The sequence below is a fragment of the Lampetra fluviatilis genome, chromosome 44 (assembly GCF_964198595.1).
Source record: "Lampetra fluviatilis chromosome 44, kcLamFluv1.1, whole genome shotgun sequence".
Taxonomy (NCBI): Eukaryota; Metazoa; Chordata; class Hyperoartia; order Petromyzontiformes; family Petromyzontidae; genus Lampetra; species Lampetra fluviatilis.
The window spans coordinates 2,434,752-2,461,898 of record NC_136318.1 but is presented as its reverse complement, the minus strand read 5'-3'; the positions used below and the strand labels follow the sequence as shown (position 1 = coordinate 2,461,898).

At 51.3% G+C, this 27,147-nt stretch overlaps 2 protein-coding genes across 15 annotated transcripts in view; one reads left to right on the top strand and one right to left on the bottom strand.

The window, feature by feature from the left end:
* DAG1 (dystroglycan 1) overlaps positions 1 to 5,843 on the top strand; it is a 30,432-nt gene extending 24,589 nt beyond the window's left edge. For all 14 annotated transcript variants that reach the window (XM_078876434.1, XM_078876431.1, XM_078876426.1 and 11 more), the window contains 2 exons: positions 155 to 669; positions 3,018 to 5,843. In XM_078876434.1, coding sequence (XP_078732560.1) covers positions 292 to 669; positions 3,018 to 5,477 — 2,838 coding nt within the window. In that variant the 5' untranslated portion in view covers positions 155 to 291 and the 3' untranslated portion in view covers positions 5,478 to 5,843. The remainder of the gene's footprint in view (positions 1 to 154; positions 670 to 3,017) is intronic.
* Positions 5,844 to 6,851: 1,008 nt separating this feature from the next.
* Positions 6,852 to 24,834, bottom strand: LOC144947144 (3',5'-cyclic-AMP phosphodiesterase 4C-like). Its single transcript, XM_078876340.1, has 13 exons — positions 24,810 to 24,834; positions 24,394 to 24,506; positions 23,662 to 23,755; positions 22,451 to 22,632; positions 21,823 to 21,921; positions 20,326 to 20,490; positions 17,977 to 18,076; positions 17,061 to 17,215; positions 15,781 to 15,903; positions 14,620 to 14,802; positions 12,784 to 13,081; positions 9,139 to 9,215; positions 6,852 to 6,959 (listed from the first exon to the last, which is right to left on the bottom strand). Exons 1-13 carry the CDS (start codon positions 24,832 to 24,834, stop codon positions 6,852 to 6,854), a joined length of 1,722 nt encoding a protein of 573 aa, XP_078732466.1.
* Between the last annotated feature and the right edge of the window lie 2,313 nt (positions 24,835 to 27,147).

Below are 27,147 nucleotides of genomic sequence, written 5' to 3'. Positions count from 1 at the left end.
AACTACATTGGCTCGATGCGCCATGCTAAATTATACGCACGTAATGGCGCTTTGCCAAAATCTACGAAGAACTTTTTTGAAATGTCACCCTCCTGGATGTGCTCGGGCGCGTCTTAAAAAACCCCGCGTGTGTGCGTTCTCTTCTCTTTCACAGGATCTTTTGCACGCTCAAGTAACCGCGGCAGAGTTCTCTGACGCCCATCGGCCAAAGCAACACATTTACGTTTTGGATTTTTTATATTTTTTATACGTGAAATTTTAACAACAAAAAACCCATTTTAAAATCTTGCCATGTGCCATCACACACGCCTTCCAGTGACGAATTTCAACTCCCCCAAGTTGCCGAGGCAGTGCGTTCGCTCCCCGCCCGCCGTCCAAATTGTGCTCCTCCTGCTGCCGCTCGTGCTAGCCATGCTCGGCGCGAGCCCCGGCTTTCCCAACGCCGACGCCGCCGCCGCCACCGGCGACGATGAACACGTCCGCTTGGTTGGGCAGGAGGGCGTGCCACACATCGAGGCGTCCCTGCACTTCGGCTACCCCGCCTCGGAGTCCGGGCGCCCGGCTTACGAGGGGAAGAGGCCGTGGCAAGCCTCCGACGTGGTGGCGACCGTGGGTCACGCATTCCAGCTGCCGATCCCACTCGACGGTGGCCCGGGCCGTTGCACTAATGTAAGTATGATGCGCTTGATAATTCACTGGTCAACACACTTTTTTCTGGCATGCAAATGAGCGCTCGCTTTGTGCGCAATGGACGGCCCAAGTAAACTACGATCCACTCCGTTTTTTTTATTTCCCCCACACCCCCCCCCCCCCCACCTCGATTATTACACTGGTCAACACACTTTTTTCTGGCATAAGGTATTCCAACGGTTTTAAGGTAATTTTGGGGTGCTGATTCCAAATATTGCATTTTCGATAAAAACTGCAGAAGAAAAATATTGTATAAATGTGGATATCTACATAAAATGATATTATAAACACACACTATCCTAAAAATACAGCACCATATTTTAACACTAAAGCAGTCACTGACTCGCAACAACTTGCAATCATAAGTGACAGAGTTAATTTCGGGTAAAATCAATGAAAATGGGGAATGCCGATAGCATAAAAATGAGATGTGATAGAGCAAATCTGAGATCAGATTTGGAATCAGCACCCTGAAATTAGTCTAAAACAGCTGCAAAAGTCCAGGCCAGAAAAAATGTTTTTTTTGTTGACCAGTGTAATTCTCATAACGTCATAATAGCCATAGCGTTTTCAATACGTTGGTGACTCAGAAGCAGAGGTCGCAACCGGGTACCCGATACCTGTACCCTACCCGATACCCGGCTACCCGTACCCGGCCAGGTACGGGTACGGGTACCCATTTGCGACCCTAGTGCGGCCGGGTACCCGGGTACGGGTAGGCCGTGAGTCACTGGTGAGTAACCGTCTGTCACTCATTTCGGGTAGGGTACGGATAGGGAACGGGTACCCATTTGCGACCCTGGTGCGGCCGGGTACGGGTACGGGTAAGGAATCAAAACCCGTTTGCGACCTCTGCTCAGAAGCGCCTTGTGTCGCAAGCTCGCGTCAAACATTGCAAGGGCAAGCCCGGTGACAGCTGTCCCCCTGTGCGGAAAATGGTGAGCTGGCACCGGCCTGCTGATGAGCATTAGTGGGGGGGGGGGGGTGGCGATGAGGGCGGTGATCGCAGCGTGCTTTCCCAATTGAGTGATTTGCGAGCAATTTGTCAAATCTGGAAAGTTTGTGGACCACGATGCCGGCACACAATGGGCCTTCTCGTTTTGAATTTACAACCAGGATCTTTAAAATCTTTAATCTCCACTGCGAAGCAATTGGCGCCCGTTTGCGGTAAATACGCCCGCAGCGGTGACTAATGTATCCGTGGTTCGTTTAACTTTTCAACGCAACGTTTAACTTGTACGCTCACACTATAGATTCCATCCGCTCAGTTATATAACATTGCCAATATCCTAGATTTTTGCTTTTTAAATGTGTTTAGATATGGCTTTTTAACATTATTGTTAATCTGCTTTATTTAGCAGATTAACAAAAATTCACCACAGTGGTGACATGTTAACTACCTTGTCTGATGTACAGGAGGTCGTGGGTTCGATCCCAACCCTGACGCCTGTATATTTGGAGTCTGCATGTTTCTCTCTCCCCATTGTCATGTGGATTTTTCTCCGGGTCCTCTGGTTTTTCCCTCCACATTTATAATCAACATCACCTGCTTAGAATATTTGCCTGCTATACATTTCTACATGTGATAATCCACTTCTCGTTGAGCTATCATTTGTGGCCAGGTCGCTTCTAAAAAAATAGTTTAGTTTTTAGTGGATATTTTTTTGTGCTTCAGGAACTCCTTGCACTATATTATCCAGCAGCATTCATTTTAGTAACAAACTCTTGACCGCATATGACCTTCTGGGCCTTATTATCAGTCAGACATGATTTAAAAAAAAACAACAACAACATATTGCGTGGGTGCAGGATGCTTCTTGTGAGGGCACAGAATCTCCAGGGGACCCGTTCGAACGCCAACCGCAGTGTTCCATAAAAACCTCGTGAATGTTGACCCACGCTGACCACCGCTGACCTCTGCTGACCCACGCTGACCCACGCTCACCCACGCTGACCCACGCTCACCCACGCTGACCACCGCTGACCCACACTGACCCACTGCTGACCACCGCTGACCTCTGCTGACCAATGCTGATCCACCGCTGACCCACCTCGGAACCACCGCTGACCCACACTGACCCACCGCCCACCACCGCTGACCCACGCTGACCCACGCTGACCCACCGCTCACCAGCGCGCCGCCACGTTCTCCCCGCGCGCCCGCCGTGCGGTTTGTTTTTTATCAGCGTGCGCCGCGGTTCCGTGCAAGGTGCGCAGAGAAATTAAAACGCTTCCCCAAGGTGCGCTGCTCGAATGATAAAAAAAACAAAAAGTTCCGGAAACGATCTTTACACATTCTTCTTTTTTTTCCCGCCGCATGTCTGCAGGTGACGGAAGAAGGGAAGAAATCTCTGCCCGACTGGTTGTCTTGGAACGCCGAACTCAACACGCTGTTCGGCCTTCCCCTTGAAGCCAACACTGGCCTTTACTTCATCGCGATCTCGCATCCCTCCCCCAACGGAGACGTCCACAGGAAGGAGATGTTTCCGCTGCACGTTGTCTCCGAGCAGTCCAACAGTCGGGTGACCGACAAGCTGCCCTCCTTCCCTGGCAGCGCGGACGGAGGATGTGGTCCCGAGGAAGCCGTCACCGTCTTAACAATCATCATAGACGCCGACCTGACAAAGATGAACCCGGGCCAGCGACTTCAGCTGTTGAAAAAGATGGAGGCGTTCTCCGACGTCAAAGTGGACAAGATTAAATTGATGCCGGTTATCAACAACAGGCTCTTTGATATGTCTGCATTCATGGCTGGCCCAGGGAATGCCAAAAAGGTGATCGAAAACGGAGCTCTCTTGTCCTGGAAATTAGGCTGCTCGTTGAACCAGTCCACCATTCCCAACATTGCGAGTGTGGAACTACCCGCAAAGGAAGGTACGATGGCGGAAAAGATTGGTTATCCTGTCTTAGGCTGGCACATCGCCAACCAAAAGGCGGTCGTGAACAAGCGGTCACGTCGGCAGCTTTACTTGACTCCAACTCCAGTTCTCGTGTTTGTTCCCGCCACCGCACGGGTGGAGCCGGTGGAGCCGCCGGTAAGAATTGTCCCTTCCCACGTGTCGCCGACATTTGGTCCAACGGACGTGACGGAGGATCCGGTCCGCTACACGGCCCCCGGACACATCGTCACACAGGTCGTGACGGTCACCCCGAGCAAAGTCCGGCCGTCCGTTTACGCAACCCCGATACTGTTTCCAATTCAGCCGACGGCGATCGACACGATCACCGTCACTGTCGGACAGTCGATACAGCCGACCGCCGCCCGTCCCGAGTACGTCGAGCCGACCGTCACGGTGGCGTCCACCGCCGACGGCGCGAAAGCGACGCCCACCGGCGCGACGGGCGGCGGTGGGAGGATTAAAACCACGACGGCGAAGCCAACCGCCGCGGTCACCAAGAAGCCTCGCACGAAGAAGCCGGTGTTGAAGTTAACCACGCCTGCTCCGACGCCGCCCATGAAAGCCACCACCACGACGGCACCCGTGGCAAAGATCACCACGAAAGCCACGACGACCACGTCTCGGACAACCACGAAAATAATTCCGGATCCAAACCGGCCACCCACGCTGAAGAACCCCATCGACAGACTCGACGTGAACATCGGAACTTACTTTGAACTTAAGATCCCTTACGACACGTTTTTTGACCACGAAGATGGCACCACCGACAGGCTGAAGTTGGTACTCTGCACCAGCAAACACGAACTCGTCAATGCGAGCTCTTGGGTGCAGTTTAACAGCACGAGTCAGGTATTGTTTGGATTGCCTCCGGACGATGAAAAGCTGATTGGTAAACACGAGTACATAATGTCGGCAATGGATAAAGGGGGGAAGATTGCGAGAGATGCCTTCGAAATAATAGTTCACAAAAAGCCAAACGATGGGCGGTCCAGTGCAAAGTTCCAAGCAAAGTTCAACAACGACTATAAGAAAGTTGCCAATGACGTGCTCATGAAAATTAAGTTGGTGAAAAAACTCGCCTATACCTTGGGCGACAAAAATGTGAGCGCTTTAACTATAGACGACATGAGAAGTGGCTCGTTCACAATCGTTTGGAATAACAATTCCCTTCCGCTGGAACCGTGCCCAGATGAGCAGATCCGTCAACTGGGGAAAAAGATCGGCACGGACGATGGGAAGCCGACCGAAAGTTTCGACGCGAACATGGGTCCAGAGTTCAAGCCGGTGTCTGTCAACGTCGTCGGCTCGGAAGATTGCGAGGGAATCAGTTTTGTGCCCGTTCGAAAAGGACCGCCTATGGATCGTCCTCAACCGACGACACCGCCACCTCTGGAGGGCCCGGAGAGAACAAGTCAGGACGATGTCTATCTTCACACCGTCATACCGGCCGTCGTAGTGGCCGCTATCCTGCTCATCGCCGGCGTCATCGCCATGATCTGCTACCGAAAAAAGAGGAAAGGAAAGCTATCCGAAGAGGACCAGGCGACCTTCATCAAGAAAGGCGTCCCCATCATCTTCGCCGACGAGCTGGACGACACGAAGCCGGCGCCGTCCTCCAGCATGCCGCTCATCTTGACGGAAGAGAAGCCCCCTCTCCCGCCGCCTGAATACCCCTGTCAGATGGCCGGCCCCGGCATGTCAGCGGCCGTGTCCGCCGCCACCGACGACTTCGTGTGCGAAAGCACGCCGCTCCGTGAGGAAGACCCCAACGCGCCGCCCTACCAGCCACCGCCGCCATTCACCAGCCCGCAAGGAGCGGGGGGCAGAGGTCAACGTCCCAAAAACATGACCCCGTACAGGTCTCCTCCGCCGTACGTGCCCCCGTAAAGTGTCCTCCCAGCCGGCCGGCCGTTGTTCCTTATTTTTAGCTTTGGTCTGCATTCAATTATAATTCGTTTAGACTGCGACGTTTGTAGGTTTTTTTTTGATGAAAATATTTTTTTTTTTTAAACAGAAACGGTTTTATTTCGCAATCGCACGTGTGTGGAGATGGTGGCGTAGGATATTTGAATGTTCTTCCCTATAGAGCGGAGCTGTGTTCAGGCGGCAGTGCTAATACCTACCTAGTCTGTCTTAATATTTTTATTTGAAGGAATAACTAAAACAGTTCTGACATTTTACTACTAAAACTTATTTTAAATATGTACAAATTTGTTGATATTTTGTCAAATAAATGAGTGGTTACTTTTTGGACATTGCGTCAATATTATAGAATCTTGAGTGTCAAAAAGGAGGGAGTTGTAATAATGTTGTGGCTATCATCTTTAGGTTTATTAAAGAAAAACAAAAGCCCACAGCACACGAACGCAAACATAACTTTCGTGAAGCCGTTTGTTCACCAGCGAGAGTGATCGGATCGTAATTTGCGAGTGGTTCTCTGAAGAAGCGATTTAATATGTACGCATGAGGTACAACGGAGTGTGTGGTACTGCATGCAGTGATTGTTGGGACAAGTGGAGGTGAAGAGAGCGAGAGAGAAAGACATAACACGGTTGTTGTGTTCTCGTAGACACTGAACAAATGGTTTGGCAAAAGCAAGCCGTGCGGCTTGGCCGTTTAACCGCCTTATGCCGTGAGGGGCATTTCACAAATTGGCGAGTATTATTTTTATTTAACAATCATCCATACCATCGACAAACCTGACATTCAGAGCATTTTTTGGTTCACACTTGTAAATGTGTGCGATTATATATTGCCATGTATATTTTGTATTAATATGCCACAAGCCTTGTATGAGAATACCAATGTGTGTCCGTTTAAGAAGGGTTTGTTGATTACACGTTGCTACGCAGGTCCTGTCGAAGTGCATTCGTGAAACCGGGCAATGTCTCTCCACATTTCCCCCCTGAGAGAATGCGCACAATCCTTGGCTTTTGTTCGACATTTTATCAACACGGAGTATATCGGCGGGTATACATCTTCGGTGGCACCCAGAACACGCAACCACTTGACGCCCGAGCATCACGACAGAGACTGAAAAGGAGCTTACCAACGTGTCCATCACATAAGCAGCTGTTTACACTTTTTGTTTTTTACAAATGTTGGCTACGTATGGTGCGAAAGAAGTTCAACGCACACGTGAAATATTACATCTCTCGCCAAACTGTTATGGCGAATGTGTCGTGTTAACCAGGTTTAACATCCCTCGCCTGGTACGCAGGAGGTCGTGGGCCCAGTCGGTCCAACCGACTCAATTCGTCGTTAGTCGCAGATCGATTTGGGAACCTCACCGAGGCGTTTTCTGAAGAGTCCCCAGTGAATCTGCTTCCGCAACGTGTTTGGAGCCACCTCTTCCAGACTCCCACCGCACTTTGCGCAACATGGGAACGTAGCGTAGACGTTGGAGCTCGGTAATTGTCTGCGCCGACAAGCGTCGGGAATTCGCCGCAGCAACTTCAAAGTGGCCCTCAAACGTCGGCACTGTGTAAAATTTCGATTTAAAGCTTCTCTCGTGACTGCAGGGATTCATCTTCTTGGTTCTTTCGGTAAAGTCACGTAGAATGGGAATAATAAAATAATAAAAATAAAACAAAATAATTCTCACCACGTTTCGGCCACAACGCAAGCAGCCGTCCTCAGGTGAAGAACAGGTCTGTCGGGAAGACAGTCTGAATGAAACACCACCAAGCTTGGCAGCGTATATTTAAGCTGGGTTGGAGGGAGAAGAGCGCCTTGACAAAAGACACTGTGGTTGATGGTCATCTATCTCCATTTGGTGGTCTGGAGAAGCTTCTAGAGTTTAAAGGCTGGGTTCAGGCGGTGCGTGACAAAAAAATCTATTAATCTCTCGCCAAACTGTTATGGCTAATGTTTCGTATTAACCAGGTTTAACATCTCGCCACGGGGGTAAGATGTTACATCTCTCGCCTGGTACGCAGGAGGTCGTGGGTTCAATCATGTCCCTTGACTACTGTGCATTTGGAGTTTGCTAATTCTCTCACCGTGGTTGCGTGGATATTTCTCCAGCTTTGCCTGCTCCCCCCCCCTCCATATTTAGAAAGTGCATCTAAACAACTTGGTTGCTACTATAAATTCCCACTTGTAATGGTGACGCTTTTAGCCACCTCGCTGAGCGATTACGTGTGGCCAGGTTGCCTCTGACGAAGAGCCGATAGCTTCGTGGGCTTTTCACTTGACAAATACATTTGTTTAGTGATTCGTTTTTCATCAATGTCACTCATTATCAGGGCTGTGACTTTTATATTTCTATATTTTTTTTTACGAGCCGATTTTCCCAGCTGGATGGCAAAACGGTCAACCTGCGTTGGACCAATTGACACTTTGTCCACTTTAAACTTTCACTTCCAATTGACACTTTAAATTGACATTTTCACATAAAATTTACACTTTCACTTGACACTTTCAATTGACATTTTCACTTGACATTTTCACTTGACACTTTGGCCAATTGACACTTTAACGAGCGTCCCTTGTGGGATCCCCTGCCAGCCCCCCGACTGGGTTGCTGGCAGACACCCGCTGGCTAAAGCCGCCAACCCATCACAGCTTCGGGGCAAGGACGAGCAGCAGCGTGGAGCCTCGTTGAGTCCTCTATGCAAGCCTCGCGCGCACTCGTCAGAAGCCGACCAATGGGAGGGGGCCTCCGGTTTCTCGCATCTGCCCACGTGCGTTGGGCCGTGACCACTTTGCTTTTCCCCTTTCCTTTCCTTCCACGCCTGTGGTGGTGGGGAACGACATCTCTCGCGGGGCCCGAAGAACGCACCACAACCATTGGAACCTCATTTGCCAGTCATCTGGTCCAACACCATGTGAGACTAGGCTCTAAGGAAAGCTGTCTCGGGTGTGGACCAATCAACTTCAAGGACAATGCACACATTATCAGAGTTGTGTTTTTTGTTTGCATTATGACTGCAGGTATTGTGGTCTATGCAAACATGACTCCTTGTAAAAAAAAAGGTGTCAGTTTTGTTGCCAGTAAGAAGGGTAAAAAACCAATTATCAACGCACCACAACTCCCTCGTGCAAACTTACCTGGGTTGGTCCTCGAGTTCGCGGTGGGAATGACCGGGTGTGGGGGGGGGTGCAATCTCCCCCCACAGCACGACCGCTGGCACTGGCGGCGACGATGGTGACGAAGTGGCCGAGTTAAAATAGGAAATGATCCTGTGAGAGAGAGATGTTTTGAGGCGGGACTTGAAGATCTCTACCAAACCGGAATCCCCTGACAGCCTTCGACAGTGAGTTCCACCATCCATGACCCCCTACCGACCTTCTTGGTTCTTTCGGTAAAGTCACGTAGAATGGAAATAATAAAATAATAAAAATTAAACAATACCTATCATTACCTTTACTGACCTACCCCGACTGACCCCACCCACCCCTAACCACATTGACCCCACCCACCCCTACCCCCATTGACCCCACCCCTACCCCCATTGACCCCACCCCTACCCCCATTGACCCCACCCACTGCCACCACCTTCTGCACACGGCCCGCACCCCCCCCCTTTCCATAGCCCTTCTGCACTCGGTCCAGCCCCCTGTCCAGAAGTCGGGGCAGGGCCTGAACAGAGAGGCGGGGGCCTGAAGAATAAGGGGCGGGGCCTAAAGGATAATGGGCGGTGCTTAAAGCGGAAAGAGGTGGAGCCTGATGAGGATGGGCGGGGCCTAGTCAGGAAGGGTTGGGGCCTACAGGTGTAAGGTGAATGTACAAGCACGTGCAGGCATGACGGCTTTGGTGCTGCAGTTGTCGATCACAGGCTGACGAGTTCAAACTTTGGGTTGACTGTCGTGCTACGATTATTGCTCCCAGTGGCAGGGGTTTATGGAGCGTGCTGCCCCCTACTGTGTCAAACAGAGATCTACATTTTGACTTAACTTTCGTGACTGCAATAATTCATATTCTTTGGTTCTTTTGGTAAAGTCACGTAGGTAGATAGAAAATAAAATTTAGAAATATTTTCTTCATTTTAATTGTTTTTTTATTGTATTTTTATTTTCTATCTACCGAAAGAACCCAGAATATAATAGGATGAGATTTGGATAAAAGGCAATTCACCAGAATGTTAAGTTTACCTGTGGGAGGGGAAATATCCACACAATCTGGGGGGGCACCAGTGGGGAGTTTAAGAACCGGGGGGGGGGGGGGGGGCTAGCGTCTCATCTGCACACCGTGTGGCCGGGGAGGGGAGGGGGGGAGGATCTCTAAAAATGTCAAAAGCAAATAGACACCAACACGCAAAACAACCGCCGTGCCATCGCACGAGAGATCGAAAATATATCGCACGATCATCATAAATCAACGTGAAGTGATACATTCCCAGCAGCGTGAGTTTGTAGACTGATCATTGTAGCATTACACATGCATTCAGTGAGTCTCCATGCAAGTCCCTGGGTCTACATGTGATTCTACGGCAGGGGTGGGGAACGTCCGGCCCGTGGGCCGTACAAGGCCCACGAAATCATTGGGCCGGCCCCGGGGTCATCGCCCAGTAAGTCCGAATGAAAGTAAAAATGCACAATAGCGAGTTCAGAGCGGGAACGCTGCGACACGGGGGACTAAGCGGGCAGCAGGCGAGGTGCCGTGCCCCATCTTCACTGACAGCTTCAAACGGAGTCACAACATTCTGCGCGCACATATCCAATGTCAGCGCAACCCACGAAATTCCAAGGCTTCCTTGGAATGCTGCATGTTGGTAGGAGATCGCGAATAGAGAATTCGTATACATTTAGTAACCCGCGGATATTAAAAACTCGCAAATCCAGAACCCGGTAATAGCGCGAAAAATTATAATACGTACGATAAACGTAATTTCATAAATAACAAGATGATATTCGTAATTTAATGAATAACAAGATGATATTCAGCGCACCCCTATCTGCGTAGTGGACTCCGTCACCCCCTTCACCCGCACGAGATGCTGAGCTTTTGCTTGGGTTGTTGCGGTTGCGTACGCTTAAGACACAGATTAATAATAATTTACTGGTAGGAACCTCCTGGTTACACCAGCCCACAAGGGATTATTGTGTCCGTCAGTCCGTCGTGCATCCAAAAATGAGAGCGGTGGGGCTGGGTGGAGAGGGGAGGGTAGGGGAGGGGCTGGGTGGTGTGGGAGGGGCTGGGTGGGGAGGGGCTGGTCACCCCGTGGTGCCCTTATAAAACTCAATGTTTAACCTACTCACGCCGGCTTGTTGACCCTGGCCATTGACCGAGCAACCCAACGTTCCTACCAGCTCCCTCCGCAGGAATGTGTTGCCGATTTTGTTTTGTTGATGTGGTCACGGTGGTGGTGGTGGTTGTCGTTGTTGAACCTTGCGGCATCGCCCCCCGGTACAGACACCGCCGCAGACGGAACGCGACAGAACATCTCACGTAGTATACAATGTATGTTTAATGCAATAGAATACCGTATATATTTATACATATCATATCTATATATTTTATACGCATACCGGCACCGTCATCAAACCCATTTAAATACTGTCCAGACACTACTCTGTTCCTCGGGGTTCCTCCACTCGCTTTAGTTTAGGGAGCGGCAGAGCTGTCGGGTGTGCAGGCGGTGCAACTGCTCTGGTGGGGGCGGGTGTGGGCGAGGGGGTGGAAATTGTATGGGAGGGCCCCATTTAACCCCTTGCACCAGAGTCCATGCCCGACCAAGATACTCTACGCTGAGACCCAGAGACCCATAGACCCGCACTGTGAGACATAGACTCGCACCGATACCCATAGACTCACACTGACAGCGATAGGCTCGCATAGAGACCCATAGACTCGCTCTGAGAGCCATCGACTCGCACTGAGAGCCATAGACTCACACCGAGACCCATAGACTCCCACTGAGAGCCATAGACGCATAGACTCGCATTGAGACCTATAGATTCATACTGAGAGCCATAGACTTGCATTGAGACCCATAGAATTGTACTGACAGCCATAGACTCGCATAGAGACCCATAGACTCACATAGAGACCCATAGACTCGCACTGAGGGCCACAGACTCGCACAGAGACCGTTTGGGTCAATACAGGGCCGCATGCCAACCAGCGATACCACTGGGCTGAGTGGGCGTAACCAGGTGCCGTAGTACGGTGGCGTCGTAGTGGAGCGCAACAATCACCGCCACAACCACCACGAACAAGCATGGCGATTCATAATCAATTCATAATCAAGGTGTTTGGGGTTAGATCGCGTGAGTATAAATGTTGTGTCGTAACCCTCCACCACCCGACACAGCCAGTGAGGTTTGTCACGTGAACAAAACGCGCCAATGAGTTACTAGTGGAGTGTTCGTGTGTAGTATATAGTGTAGAGCGTAGTGTGTAGTGTAGTGTGTAGTGTAGAGTGTAGTGTATAGTGTAGTGTATAGTGTAGTGTGTAGTGTATAGTGTAGTTTATAGTGTAGTGTATAGTGTATGTAGTGTAGTGTATAGTGTAGTGTAGAGCGTAGTGTATAGTGTAGTGTATAGTGTAGTGTATAGTGTAGTTACTACTTCAGCCCACCGGTGTGTTGGAGTGTAAATCCACAACATTCACAATCTGAGTGCCGTGACCTTTCGCTGGTAACTCCAACAACCAGCGTCATCGGGCGGTTTGCCAGAACCGTGAAGCGATGCACGGACAGAGCCAGATGAGATCGTCGCTGCGAGCCGATCAGGTGCGTATCAACATTAGCGACCGCAACTACCACAACAATACCACCACAGCAAGAACAACTACAACAACAACAATCGTGATCGCATCGTCAACAACAATAGTCACAGCTATCACGGTAATGGTAGGAGGCACGAATGTGACGCGCGAGAGTGTGGTTGGTGATGTCCATGGTGATGTGTTTGGTGATGTGTTTGGTGATGTGGTTGTTGATGTGGTTGTTGGTGGCCATGGTGATGTGGTTGGTGATGTGGTTATTTCACGAGTTCAACCATTACCATCACCTCTATCGCCATCATCGCCAATATCACCACCATCTACATCACCGCAATCACTACCACGAACATCACCACCACCAACATCACCTGCTAAAACACCACCACAACCATCGGTGTAACCACCACCATCACCTTTGCCGTCACCACCAACACCGTCACCACTATCACCATCATCACCAACATCACCACCACCACCAACATCACCTCCTCAAACGTCACCACCACCATCAGTGTCGCCACCTTCACCACCTTTGCCATCGCCACCAACACCGTCACCACCACCACCGCCGCCACCACCACCACCACCATCCTCCTCCTCTTCGTCTTCCTCGTCGACCGTCAACTGAATCTGAAACTTGGCTCGTGTCTTCTGACCGCCATTACCGCCCCCGTCGCCATCGCTGCCATCGTCATCACAGTGGGTCTTGTACCACTCCCTATTCTCCTGGAGTTGGTCCACGATGCCCTGCGCGTCGGGATACACCAGCTCGGCCCACGTCTCCCACAGCGGGTGGGCCACGTAGTCGATGAAGTAAACCTGAGAAGAGGGAAAAGAGGAGGGAGATGGGGGGTGGGCGGTTGGGGGGGGCGAGAGAATAGAAGGAATAGGAGGGGAGGCGCGGATGCGGTCCGAGACATGTCGTTTGGTTTCTCCATGAACATTGAACATAAAGCAGACATGAAACACGGTAGGACAAACACCTCAGCCGTGGCAGATCACTGTTACAATTCAGTGGGCTCACATGACATTGACTTCGCCAAGACAGAGGTTCTCTGCAAGCCATCTGGCTACCATGAGAGATTCGTTCATGAGGCGATCGACATATACAAACACAGAGACAATTTAAACCGAGAAGATGGATTCTGGCTCGGCAATCATTGGAAGGACGTAATAAACTATTTCGGATCTTAACTGATTGTGTTCACGTTTACGGTGACTTTCAGACCACAGTCCACTCACTGGCATTAACTATATATCTTTTGTATTCTCCGCAGGGAATGGAGTCTTTGCTCCGCTGCAAGTCTCCCACCACCACTCTCCCATTGACATATTTCGTTGCTTCCTCTTAGTACCTTTCACGCGACGGTCAATGGTATAGTGTATAGCAGATTGTATAATAATAAATAGTATAAAAGTGTAATGTTTAATATAATGTATAAGGTAATACAGTATCGTAATTGTATAGTGAATATACAGCAGTGTATATATATATACAGTAGGGTGGGTAGAATAATACATAGTGTAATATTACAATGTATAGTCTAAGGTATAGGGTGGTGTATAGTAATGCAGTATATAATTTAATGTTGGGTTTGTCTATGGCAGTATATAGTACGGGGTAGATCCGTGTGATGTAAGGGAAAAGTTTAGCTGGAGGCATATTATATTTTTTGCGACATAGAAGTGTAATGTATTACTTACTGTTAGTAGCTCAGCTTATTGGAGAGTATATTGAGTATATTGATGATATTGATGTAGTTTATATTTTAGTTTTTTACGTGGTGGTTTGGCTGCTACAGCTCCTTACTATTAAAATTCCTTCCCTTTATTATTGCTAACCCTACCTCTTCCCTTTGTTGCTGCTAATCCTATATAATGCACGGGCATAATATGACTTTGAGACCCCCCACCTCCTACGCATTCCACAAGTAGTGACTAATCCCATATCTGCATTTTCCATGAATATGCTAAATTTCTCTGTTGATATGCAAATTCCTTTGTCAAGGCGCTTTTCCTCCCCTAACCCAGCTTAAATATAGGCTGCCAAGCCTGGTGGTGTTCATTCAGACGCTGTCTTTCCGACAGACCTGTTCTTCACCTGAGGACGGCTGCTTGCGTTGTGGCCGAAACGTCGTGAGAATATTTACGTTATTATGTTTTATTTTAAATTTTATTATCTCCCTTCTACGTGACTTTACCGAAAGAACCAAGCAGAATCCCTGCAGTCACGAAAGCTTTAAATCAAAACTTTGTAGCTTGTCGAATTCCTCCGGTGCCAGAACATACTCCGCCGATTCCGTGGCCTCGGACCCGCGACCACGGAATCGGCGTGGGGGTCCCCCTCACCCCCTCACCTGCGCCGTCTCGATGGAGGCCGCGTCGGGGTCGCACATGGCGCTGGGCGCCAGGCCCAGGCCCAGCTCGCGCTGCCCCTGCAGGCGGAACTCGCGCGACACGAGGCGCGTCCAGTGGCGGCTCAGGGCCAGCGGCTTGGCCGGGTTGCCCAGGTCCGCGCAGTGCAGCAGGCTCTTCAGCACCTGCCGGCGGCAGTGGGCAAGGGGGGTAGCAGGGGCAGCAGTAGCGGCAGGGGCAGCAGTAGCAGGGGCAGCAGTAGCAGGGGCAGCAGTAGCAGGGGCAGCAGTAGCGGCAGGGGCAGCAGTAGCAGGGGCAGCAGTAGCAGGGGCAGCAGTAGCGGCAGGGGCAGCAGTAGCAGGGGCAGCAGTAGCGGCAGGGGCAGCAGTAGCAGGGGCAGCAGTAGCAGGGGCAGCAGTAGCGGCAGCGGCAGCAGTAGCAGGGGCAGAAACAGCGGCAGCGGCAGCGACTATGGGTCTCTGTGTGAATCTAAGTACGTATGTATCGTCAATTTATTTCGCACCGTACGTAGCCAAACGTGATCATTATATATAATCAGAGGTGCAGGGGAAGGACGACAAACTAAACACAAGAAGCAGTTCTAGGGAAATGAGTTTTAAATCTAGATTCTAGATGATTTAAAAGTGCATAGCTCCCATTGGCTCACTAACATCGGAAGCAAGAGCATTCCAGACGGCCGCAGAAGCGCGCGCGTCTGAAAGCGCCACGCGACGCAGTGACCACCGTCTTTGTTCGACGGTGAGCCAAAAGCCGCCCGCGATGACGGGCCCTGAGGTCACGTGGTGGTGGTGGTGGAGGGGGAGATGGTGGTGGTGATGGTGGTGATGGTGGTGATGGTGGTGGTGGAGGGGGCGATGGCGGTGGTGATGGTGGTGGTGATGGTGGTCAATGTGATGGTGGTGGTGGTGATGGTGGTGATGGGTGGTGGTGATGGTGGTCAATGTGATGGTGGTGGTAATGGTGGTGATGGTGGTGATGATGGTGGTGATGGTGGTGGTAATGGTGGTGATGGTGGTGATGGTGGTGGTGGTGGTGGTGATGGTGGTCAGACCGCCCCCCACTGCTACTCGATGTGCACCGCGAGGGAGAGACGCGGTGGCGTTTGGCGACGATCGTGGCGGGGGGGGGGGGGCGACCACCACCTGAATGCGGTCCGTGTAGGAGTCGAGCAGGAGGACTCCAGAGGACGTCAGCTTCTTGGTCTCCACCATCGTCTTGAGGTCGGCCAGGAGATTCATGTGCTTGGACATGTCCGTCGCGAGCACCTGCAAGATTGCGGCCGAGGCAACAGTGGTGCGATTTGACACGTGTGAGGCTTTCACGACCAATATTATTCATAATAAAGGTTGTTTTTGGGTCAGATCGCGTTATTTATAAATGTGTCGTAACCCTCCACCGCCCGACACGGCCAAACAGTATTAAATGTGTCACGTTTTTCAAAGAACAAATTAATTGACTTCTTTAGCCCACCGGTGTGCTGAAGAGAGAATCAACAGCATTTGAAAATTTGAGTAGCACGACGTTTCGCTGATAATTACAATCAGCTTCATCGGGCAAGAATGGTGAAGCTCTCCTGTTGCTTCCGATCTTAAATAGTGCGCAGGAGGTCGTGGGTCCTATCCCAGACCCTGACGATGCCTGCTGTATGTTTGGAGTCCGCGTGTTGTCCCTCTCCCCGTGGTGGTAGCGTGGATTTTTCTCCGCGTCCCGCTGTTTTTTTCCCCCCCTCCACATCGCCGCGCTTTTAGATAATTTGGCCGCTGCTATAACTGCCCACGTGCGACGATGACGTCAGCCGCAGCGTTGGCTTGGTGGGCTTTAGCTGGGAAAATCGAATGGTTTAATTTCGTAGCTGTTGTCAGCAGCAGCAATAGTAGCAATGGTATTGTCATCGTCGTCGAGACATTGATTAAATGAATGAGAATAATCAGCAGCAACACCTTCATTATCTTTAGCGGCAGCAGCATCATTGCTGTTAGCAGCAGTACGTATGTATGTTGAACTTTTTTCGCACCGTACGTAGCCAACCGTGCGGGGAAAAACAAACTGAACACAAAAAGCAGCTCTAAAGAAATGAGTTTTCAATCGAGATTTAGAAGCAACAACAGCATTGTCACCACCACCACGAGCAGGAGATGCAGCAAGATTCAGCAGGAGCTTCATTATCTTCATGAAAGCCTTCACAGACTGTAGGGGCAAGTGCTGTTAGCGAGCACCTATGAAGGCCAAAATGGAACACGAGGGGGTGGGTGGCCAGCACCACGCCCCAAGTGGAAATGTTTACACACCAAGTACTCATTTGAGGCTGAGTCGAATGACCACCACCATCACGATCTCAACCATCGCCATCATCATCATCATCAACACCACCACAACTACAATCACCACCACAACTACAATCACCACCACCACCACCTCTCACCATGTCGATCACCATCTTGCGGAGCGCCATTCTCTGTTTGCTGCTGAGGTTCTGGAAAATGTCGCAGTCCCCTTCCTGGAGGAGACGGAATCCCGTGGCGAGGTGGTGATTCTCCAGCACAGACTCGTCGTTATAGAGCAGGGCCAGCTCCGAGTCTACGCGGAGACACGCGGAGACAAGCGGAGACACAAGACAGAACTCTGTCTATCGATCTTCTTGGTTCTTTCGGTAAAGTCACGTAGAAGGGAAATAATAAAATAATAAATTTTTTACATAATAAAATAAATTCTCACGACGTTTCGGCCACAACGCAAGCAGCCGTCCTCAGGTGAAGAACAGGTCTGTCGGAAAGACAGACCTGTTCTTCACCTGAGGACGGCTGCGTCGTGAGAATTGTATTTTATTATGTTTATATTTGTATTATTTCCCTTCTACGTGACTTTACCGAAAGAACCAAGAAGATGAATCCCTGCAGTCACGAAAGCTTTAAATCGAAAAATTATGTCTATCGAGTCAAAGTATCACCACTGCCATCGTCCTTCCTGAGTCCTTGATACTCAACGACTTAAGGTTTTGAGACTCATGGTATTGAGTCTCAGGGTTTTGAGACTGAGGGACACGGGGTCTTTAGACTCAAGGTCTCGTGATTGAGGGCCTTAGAGACTCAATGTCTTGAGACTCAGGAACTTAGGGTGTCCAGACTCAACGACCCAGGTCCTCTGACTCATGTCTCAGGGTTTTGATACTCCGAATCTTGAGACTCAAATGTCTCGTGACTCAGGGACTCGCTGCTGTGGAGAAGTGTGAGTCTGAGTCAGGGTCTCAGAGGGTGTGGAGGGTTTGAGTTCAGGTCTCGCTGGCGTCGATGAGTTGAATTCGTGATCCACCGCTCCATCTCCACGCCAGACGTACTCACTGGTGTTGATGAGGAACTGGTTGGAGACCCCGGGGTGATCGACGTCGTGAATGGAGCTGGCAAAGATGGCGGCAAACACTTCCAGGTCGGTGAAGACAGCCTAGAGGTCAGAAAGCAGAGGTCGCGACCTTTGACCCAACGGCTCTACGACCGAACTTGTGAAGCTTTGTTCTTACAATCTGCATCCTCTACGCCACCGGGTTCTTAGCCTTTACTGCAGCCATGCACCCCTTTGCTTCTCAAATCGTAAAACAAAAATGTATCTTAAACGCATAGGGTTTGATGAAACAAAGTAAGTTGTTACTTACGTGCCTCTGCTTAATCTGTGTTTAACTGATTTACCTTCTAAAAGAATCTCTAGATTTGAAGCTTCCGTGACTGCAAGGATTCATACTCTTAGTTCTTTCGGTAAAGTCACGTAGGTAAAAAACTGAAATTAAAATGAATACAAATAAAACAATAAAATCACGACGTTTCGGAGGCAACACAAGTCTCCGTCATCAGGTGGGGACCGTCACAGCCAGATTTGCTGCAGCCATGTCTCGCGCCCCCAGAAAGGGCATCTCGCACCCCGGGTTAAGAAACAACTCCTCTGCACGACGAGCTCCCGCACGTGATACCAATTTCTCTGCTCCGCCTGTTGGGTGGAAGCCCTCTATGATGACTTCCATCCCTGGGCCTCCCACTCCGTCGTCATCCTTTGGCCGTCAACCGCCGTCCCCTTTCTCGCGACGAGCCCAGCCCCAGGCCTGAGGCTTTCACGTTTACATTTAAATGGTGCCATCGTCCTGCGCATATCCTCTAATCCGCGTGTTCCTCTCTCTCTCTCTGTCCCTCGACGCGATTCCAAGCGTGCGTCTCTCCACGCTTCTTTGCGAACTCTTCAGATTCGATTCTGAACGTTTTCGTGAATGGCCACCGCGTTTCTGCACCACACGTCACAGCGAGCGCTCTGCCTGCCGATATCAGGAAGCCACTGGAGCTCTGGAGCTTGTAAATCATCTCGCTTGAAAACTCGTCTCTTTAAATATGCTTTTCGTGTTTAGTTTGTTGTCCTTCCTCGTCACACACACACAGAGCGCTTTCCACAAATGAACCACAATGCTTCGCTGATCTCGTCAAGGAGCGAAAACCATCATCACGTGAACTCCGCTCGTCATCCTCGCGGCAGCGGCTCTTGGCCGGCCGTTGAACAAAGACGGCCACCGCATCGCGGCGCTTTCGGATGCGCTTCTGTGGCCGTCTGAAACGCTCTTCCTTCCGACACTAGGAAGCCACTGGAGCTATGCACTTTTAAATCATCTAGACTGAAAACTAATTTCTTTAAAACTGAATGATGTGTTTAGATTACAAGTCTTTCCCCCACACCTCCGATTGGTGCAAGTGCTGTTAGCGAGCACCTATGAAGGCCAGCACGGCACATGAGGGGGTGGGTGGCCAGCACCACGCCCGGCCGCCTTTGTCTCCCCAGTGGCTATGTTTACTACACACCACACCAGGTACTCATTTGAGGCTGAGTCGACCTAGGGGAGGCCCTGGACCGGTTCAGATAATCGTCACCAATGTTGGCCGTGAGCGGGAATCGAACTCGGGTTCATAGCGCAGCGCACTATCAACGAAGTGGCCCACCACCATCACCACCATCACCACCACCATCACCACCACCATCACCACCACCATCACCACCACCATCACCACCACCACCATCACCACCACCATCACCACCATCACCACCACCATCACCACCACCATCACCACCACCACCATCACCACCACCATCACCACCATCACCACCACCACCACCATCACCACCACCACCATCACCACCACCACCATCACCACCACCATCACCACCATCACCATCACCACCACCACCACCACCATCACCACCACCACCACCATCACCACCACCACCATCACCACCACCATCACCACCACCATCACCACCATCACCACCACCATCACCACCACCACCATCACCACCACCATCACCACCACCATCACCACCATCACCATCACCACCACCACCACCACCATCACCACCACCACCACCATCACCACCACCACCATCACCACCACCATCACCACCACCATCACCACCACCATCACCACCACCACCATCACCACCACCACCATCACCACCACCATCACCACCATCACCACCACCACCATCATCACCACCACCACCACCATCACCACCACCACCATCACCACCACCATCACCACCACCATCACCACCATCACCACCACCATCACCACCACCACCACCATCACCACTACCATCACCACCATCACCACCACCACCACCACCATCACCACCACCACCCCCTCCCCCTCCACGGCTCTCACGTTGAGCGCCAGCGCGTTGAGCAGCACGTGTGTGGAGTGTGTGACGTCGGCGGCGTGGAGGCTGTTGTGGAAAGGCACGTGGCGGTGGTAGTGGGACTCGAGCGACAGGAGGAACGAGACGAGGCGGCGAGGGGGCACGCGGAACGCACGCAGGAGGTCTCGCTCCTGCCACGGGGAGGAGGGGGAGCGGGGGGGTGGAGGAGGAGGGGGGGGGTACACCGTGAGGAAGCTATTTTTAAACGAACTCTACGGATGTAATAATAGGGGTTTTCCCCTTTTTTTCTGGCAACAAAACTGAAACCTTTTCACAAGGATTCGTGTCTGCGTTAATCACAATACTTGCAGTCAAAATGCAAACAAAAAACACAATCTGATAATGTCTGTGGCATTGTCCTTGAAACTGATTGGTCCACACCAAGGGACGGCTTTCTTTTGAGCCTCGACCCAATTGGTGCTCGTCCAGAGGACGCCAAAAGGCGTACAGCTCAAAGACAATGCTGCACTATCAAAGACAAACACATTGTCCTGCGGAGGGAGCTGGTAGGAACGTTGGGTTGCTCGGTCAATGGCCAGGGTCAATGGCGGTGTGGTGTATTCCGCAAATATGCCCGACTGTGAGGGCGGGCACAAGCCGGCGTGAGTAGGTTAAACGTTGAGTTTTATAAGGGCACCACGGGGTGACCAGCCCCTCCCCACCCAACCCATCCCCTCCCACCCCCCACCCAGCCCCACCATCCCCACACAGCCCCTCCCCACCCTCCCCTCCCCACCCAGCCCCTCCCCACCCTCCCCACCCAGCGCCTCCCCACCATCCCCACCCAGCCCCTCCCCACTCTCCCCACCCAGCCCCTCCCCACCCTCCCCACCCAGCCCCTCCGCACCCTCCCCTCCCCACCCAGCGCCTCCCCACCCTCCCCACCCAGCCCCTCCCCACCCTCCCCACCCAGCCCCTCCATCCCCACCCAGCCCCTCCCTGCACGACGGACGGACACAATAATCCCCTGTGGGCTGGTGTAACCAGGAGGTTCCTACCAGTACAGAGTTTAGTTTAAATTGTCTTGCCCGCGAGGACACAGAGACTCCGTCTCGCTGTTCCACGTTGGCATTGGCTCACGGTAAAGTGGCCCAGCGGTGGAAGTTGCGCTTGCCGATCGGTGCAGAGATTTTACGGCTCGAATCCGGCAGGCTGGCCGGATTCCAACTCAGCCATACGACCACAGTAGAGGTGTTTATGTTGGGTTAGCTCGCGTCAATATATAAATGTGTCGTTAATCCCGCCACCACCCGACACAGCCAACTAGTAAGGTTTGTCACGTAAATTGAACGTGGCCAATTCGTCACTAGTACAGCACCATCGGTGTGTTGGAGAGCAAAGCAACAACATTTACAATCTATCATCTCAGCCACACAACAGAAACAACAGCCGCCGTTCGCCACTAGGTGGCGATGGTGTCACCATGGCACGCGCACCTGGACAAGATGCACTGCTGCAGGTACCTTGAGGATGGTGTAGACGGTGGCGGTGAGAGGGAGGTTTCCAGATAAGTTACCGATGGCGAAAACGTCCAATCCCCACTCATTCACACTCGCCAGCTCCTGTAACACGGCATCGGTCACACGCGGCATCGTCAGAATCACAATATTATTATCAAACGACAATTTGTAGCAGCCAAATACTTTAAACGCCGTGATGTTGATTCTAAATGTGGAGGGAAAAAACGGAGAGCCCGGAGAAAAATCCACGCGACCACGGGGAGAGTGAGAGACATCGCAAACTCCAAATGTACAGCAGCAGCCGTCAGGGTCAGGATCGAACCCACGACCTCCTGCACACCAGGCGAGGTAGTTAACATATCCTAGCCACCGTGATGATGATGAGAGAGAGAGAGATACCACAAACTCCAAATACACAACAGCAGGTGTCAGAGTCAGGATCGAACCCACGACCTCCTGCACACCAGGCGAGGTAGTTAACATCTCCTAGCCACCGTGATGATAATGAGAGAGAGAGACACGCAAACTCCAAATATACAGCAGGTGTCAGAGTCAGGATCGAACCCACGACCTCCTGCGCACCAGGCGAGGTAGTGAACATCTCTAGCCACCGTGATGATGATGAACTCACCTCAGCCAGTTTCTCTTCGTCTGCCACCGGTATCCCGAAGCGAGGAACCGGCTCAGAGTCCAACTCGGGGTGCGGGGAGAGGGGGCGCGGCGGGGTGGGAGGCACGGAGGAGGAGGAGGAGGCGGTGGTGGGGGAGACAGAAGCTGGAGGCGAACTAGGACCCTCGACCTCGTGGTGGTCGTCTGCACGCGTGGAGCACACAGAAGACAACAACACAAAGACGAAGATACCCCGTACAGCCTGTAACACTTTTGGGGCAAGTTCTTCACGTTCTGCCGATGTAAATCCCACTGGTTCTTCATGTTCTGCAGATGTAGATGCCACTGGTTCTTCATGTTCTGCAGATGTAGATGCCACTGGTTCTTCATGTTCTGCAGATGTAGATGCCACTGGTTCTTTACGTTCTGCAGATAGAAATGCCACTGGTTCTTCATGTTCTGCAGATGTAGATGCCACTGGTTCTTCACGTTCTGCAGATGTAGATGCCACTGGTTCTTCATGTTCTGCCGATGTAGATGCCACTGGTTCTTCACGTTCTGCAGATATAGATGTCGCTGGTTCTTCATGTTCTACAGATGTAGATGCCACTGGTTCTTCACGTTCTGCAGATGTAGATGCCACTGGTTCTTCACGTTCTGCAGATGTAGATGCTACTGGTTCTTCACGTTCTGCAGATGTAGATGCTACTGGTTCTTCACGTTCTGCAGATGTAGATGCCGCTGGTTCTTCACGTTCTGCAGATGTAGATGCCACTGGTTCTTCACGTTCTGCAGATGTAGATGCCACTGGTTCTTCACGTTCTGCAGATGTAGATGCCACTGGTTCTTCACGTTCTGCAGATGTAGATGCTACTGGTTCTTCACGTTCTGCAGATGTAGATGCCACTGGTTCTTCACGTTCTGCAGATGTAGATGCCACTGGTTCTTCACGTTCTGCAGATGTAGATGCCACTGGTTCTTCACGTTCTGCAGATGTAGATGCCACCACTGCCATCTATTGCACGGCGGTTGAACTTACGACTCTCGGTCCGAGCAGGCAACTGGACATGCGGACAGGGTTTGTTCGTATCTCTGAACGTGTGTAAGTCGAATGCTCGTAAGTAGAGCAGTCTCTGTATAGCACTTGTTCCAATAATCTGATGAAGGTTAATCAAGGAGTCTTTGTCTTGTATATATATGTATGTAACGTGTCTATATGTGCGTGCATCTCACCCAGGAAGGTGCTGGAGATGTACTCTGACACTTTGGTGCCAGAGAGGCTGATCTCTGACAGTTGAGACAGCTCCCTGTTCAGCATCTTCTTAAACTGTACAACACACACAAAGACAAAGATCGCCCCTATAGCGTTAATGGACTGTTCGGACAAGTGCTGTTAGCGAGCACCTATGAAGGCCGGCACGGCACGCGAGGGGGTGGGTGGCCAGCACCACGCCCGTCCGCGTTTGTCTCCCCAGTGGCGATGTTTACGCACCGCACCGTGTACTCATTTGAGGCCGAGTCGATCTAGGGGAGGCCCAAGACCGGTTAAAATAATCGTCACCAGTGTTGGCCGTGAGCGGCAATCGAACTCGGGTTTCCAGGTTCGTAGGTCAGCATGCTAACCGCTCCCCACACGCACACACACGTGCACACACACGCGCACACACACACGTGCACACACACGTGCACACACACGTGCACACACACACACGTGCACACACACACACACGTGCACACACACACGTGCACACACACGTGCACACACACGTGCACACACACACACGTGCACACACACACACACGTGCACACACACACGTGCACACACACGTGCACACGCACACACACGTGCACACACACACACGTACACACACACACACGTGCATACACACACACACGTGCACACACACGTGCACACACGCACACACACGTGCACACACACACACACACGTGCACACACACACACACCTTGTTTGAGGCCATGCGGCTCACGGCCGTGTGAGTCTGAATCCCCTCCAGCTGCGCCAGGCTCCAGTCAAGTTCCTCCACAGACTCCTCCAGCACCACACGAGTGCCTCCATCTGCACGGTGGAAGGTGGTGTGACATGGCAATCCGTGCACGTGGAGTCGGTTTGTTCAACGAAGACGTGAACGCATCGGCTCTGCCCGTCCGTCTTTAACATGGGGTCACGATAACTCTGGTAAAATAAAATTATTTGATGTTCATGGGATTTTAATATAACATTTTTATCGCTATCAGGGACTTACCCTGGAGACGGTTGGCCGAATTGATGAAAGGGTTTACCCAAAACTTGGCGATGATAACAAAAAGAAAATCGGCGCTAAAATCGATAATCCTCGTCCTCCGCCGTGATGACCATCACGCGCCATGCCGTGGTCACGTGTCATGGCTACGTCTTCCCGAGGGCAAACGCGTTCCGGAAGGTGTTACGGCTTCCATGCGTGTGCATGCTTTTGTTTTGTGTCGGTGTGTTCCTATAGAACGCCGTGGGGCGTGTGGCGCCCTCTGTCGGCTGCAAGGGGTCACGTGCATCAACGACGATGTAACTCTTTCCATGGCCCCTTTATACTGGTAGGAACCTCCTGGTTACACCAGCCCACAGGGGATTATTGTGTCCGTCCGTCGTGCAGGGAGGGGCTGGGTGGGGAGGGAGGGGCTGGGTGGGGAGGGTGGGGATGGGTGGGAAGGGGCTGGGTGGGGAGGGTGGGGAGGGGCTGGGTGGGAAGGGTGGGTAGGGGCTGGGTGGGAAGGGTTGGGCTGGGTGGGGGGGTGGGAGGGGTGTGGCTGGGTGGGGAGGGGCTGGTCACCCGTGGTGCCCTTATAAAACTCAACGTTTAACCTACTCACGCCGGCTTGTGCCCGCCCTCACAGTCGGGCATATGTGCGGAATACACCACGCCGCCGTTGACCCTGGCCATTGACCGAGCAACCCAACGTTCCTACCAGCTCCCTCCGCAGGAATGTGTTTCATTTCACTTGATGGATATAAGGACCTTTGACCGTACAGCATTGCCGCGTTATTCGCTGCGAGGGATACGTTCTGGAGACGCTTGTGAACAGCAAATTTCGCGGATGATATTGCCCTACAAAAACCTATCTTTTTGTTTCATGAATTACCTTAAATAAATACATAAGCTTTTAAACAAATTAAAATTATACCATATCCAAATATAAATTGGTTATAGTAAACGTGAAGTAAATACGAATAAATATTAACAGTTTATAAATTAACTTCTCTTATCTTATCACTTTATCTCTCATCACTTCCTCTTATCACATTCTCACCACTTTCTCTCTCTCTCGTGTAGAGAATTCCAGATGCGATTCGCGGACAGCCAAAATCGCGGAGAGACAATTTCGCGAATAACGAGGGAATGTTTTAATCTGCGGATATCAAGTTCGCGAATAACGAGGGCATGCTGGGCTTTGTGGATATCAAGGTCGCGAATAACGAGGGAATTCTGTGCTTTGTGGATATCAAGGCAGCGAATAACGAGGGAATGCTGGGCTTGTGGATATCAAGGTCGTGAATAACGAGGGAATGTTGTGATTTGTGGATATCAAGGTCGCGAATAACGAGGGAATGATGTGCTTGTCGTATATCAAGTTCGCGTATAACGAGGGAACGCTGTACCTGCGGATATCAAGGTCGCGATTAACGAGGGAATGCTGTGCTTGCGGATACCAGGGTCGCGAATAACGAGGGAATGCGGCACTCTCCGGATAGCAAGGTCGCGAATAACGAGGGAATGATGCGTCTGCAGACATCAAGGTCGCGAATAACGAGGGAATGCTGCACTTTGCGGATATCAAGGTCGCGAATAACGAGGGAACTCTGTGCTTTGTTGATAACGAGGTCGCGAATGACGAGGGAATGCTGTGTTTGGCGGATATCAGGGTCGCGAATAACAAGGGAATGTTGTGCTTTGTGGATATCAAGTTCGCCAATAACGAGGGCATGCTGGGCTTTGCGGATATCAAGGTCACGAATAACGAGGGAATGCTGTACCTAGCGGATATCAAGGTCGCGAATAACGAGGGAATGCTGTGCTTTGCTGATACCAAGTTCGCGAATAACGAGGAAATGCTGTGATTTACGGATATCAAGACCGCAAATAACGAGGGAATGCGGTGCTTTGCGGATATCAAGTTCGTGGATAACGAGGTAACGCTGGGCTTCCACCAGAGCTGAACGGTGGGAGGCACAAAGTGGATTTTGCTGCACTGGCCACCAGGCACAACAGGTGTTATAGGATGCGGGAGGGGGGGCAAGGAACATGGGGATATCAGTGTATAAGGGTATGTGTGTGTTTGTGTACATTTATGTGAGAGCCTGTGTGTGTGTGTCTTTGTCTACTTGTGTTAGTCGACTTAGCCTCAAATGAGTGCCTGGTGCGGTGTCTAAACATCGTCACTCGGGAGACAAAGGCGGCCGGGCGTGGTGCCGGCCACCCATCCCCTCGTGTGCCACAGCGCCGGCCTTTGTAGGTGCTCGCTAACAGCACTTGCCCCAACAGTCTGTTTAATGCTATAACCGGAGGATCTTTGTATGTGTGACATTGATTTACCATTGATGCTGCTTTGTGGAGTTGTGACTGTAGCTGCGGGGTTTTGCCTGAAACAACAACAACAACATCATCAGCAGCATCATCATCAGCAGCATCATCATCAGCAGCATCATCATCATCAACAAAGCTTGA

What these genes read in the sequence shown, in the direction of transcription:
- LOC144947144 (XM_078876340.1), bottom strand. Translation starts at nt 24,834, where the DNA reads ATGACACGTGACCACGGCATGGCGC. An exon ending in GCAAGATGGTGATCGACATG is followed by an intron (nt 15,904 to 17,060) that starts GTGAGAGGTGGT and finishes GCAATCTTGCAG; the next exon opens with GTGCTCGCGACGGACATGTC. An exon ending in TGGACAGGGGGCTGGACCGA is followed by an intron (nt 6,960 to 9,138) that starts GTGCAGAAGGGC and finishes TGTTGCGCAAAG; the next exon opens with TGCGGTGGGAGTCTGGAAGA.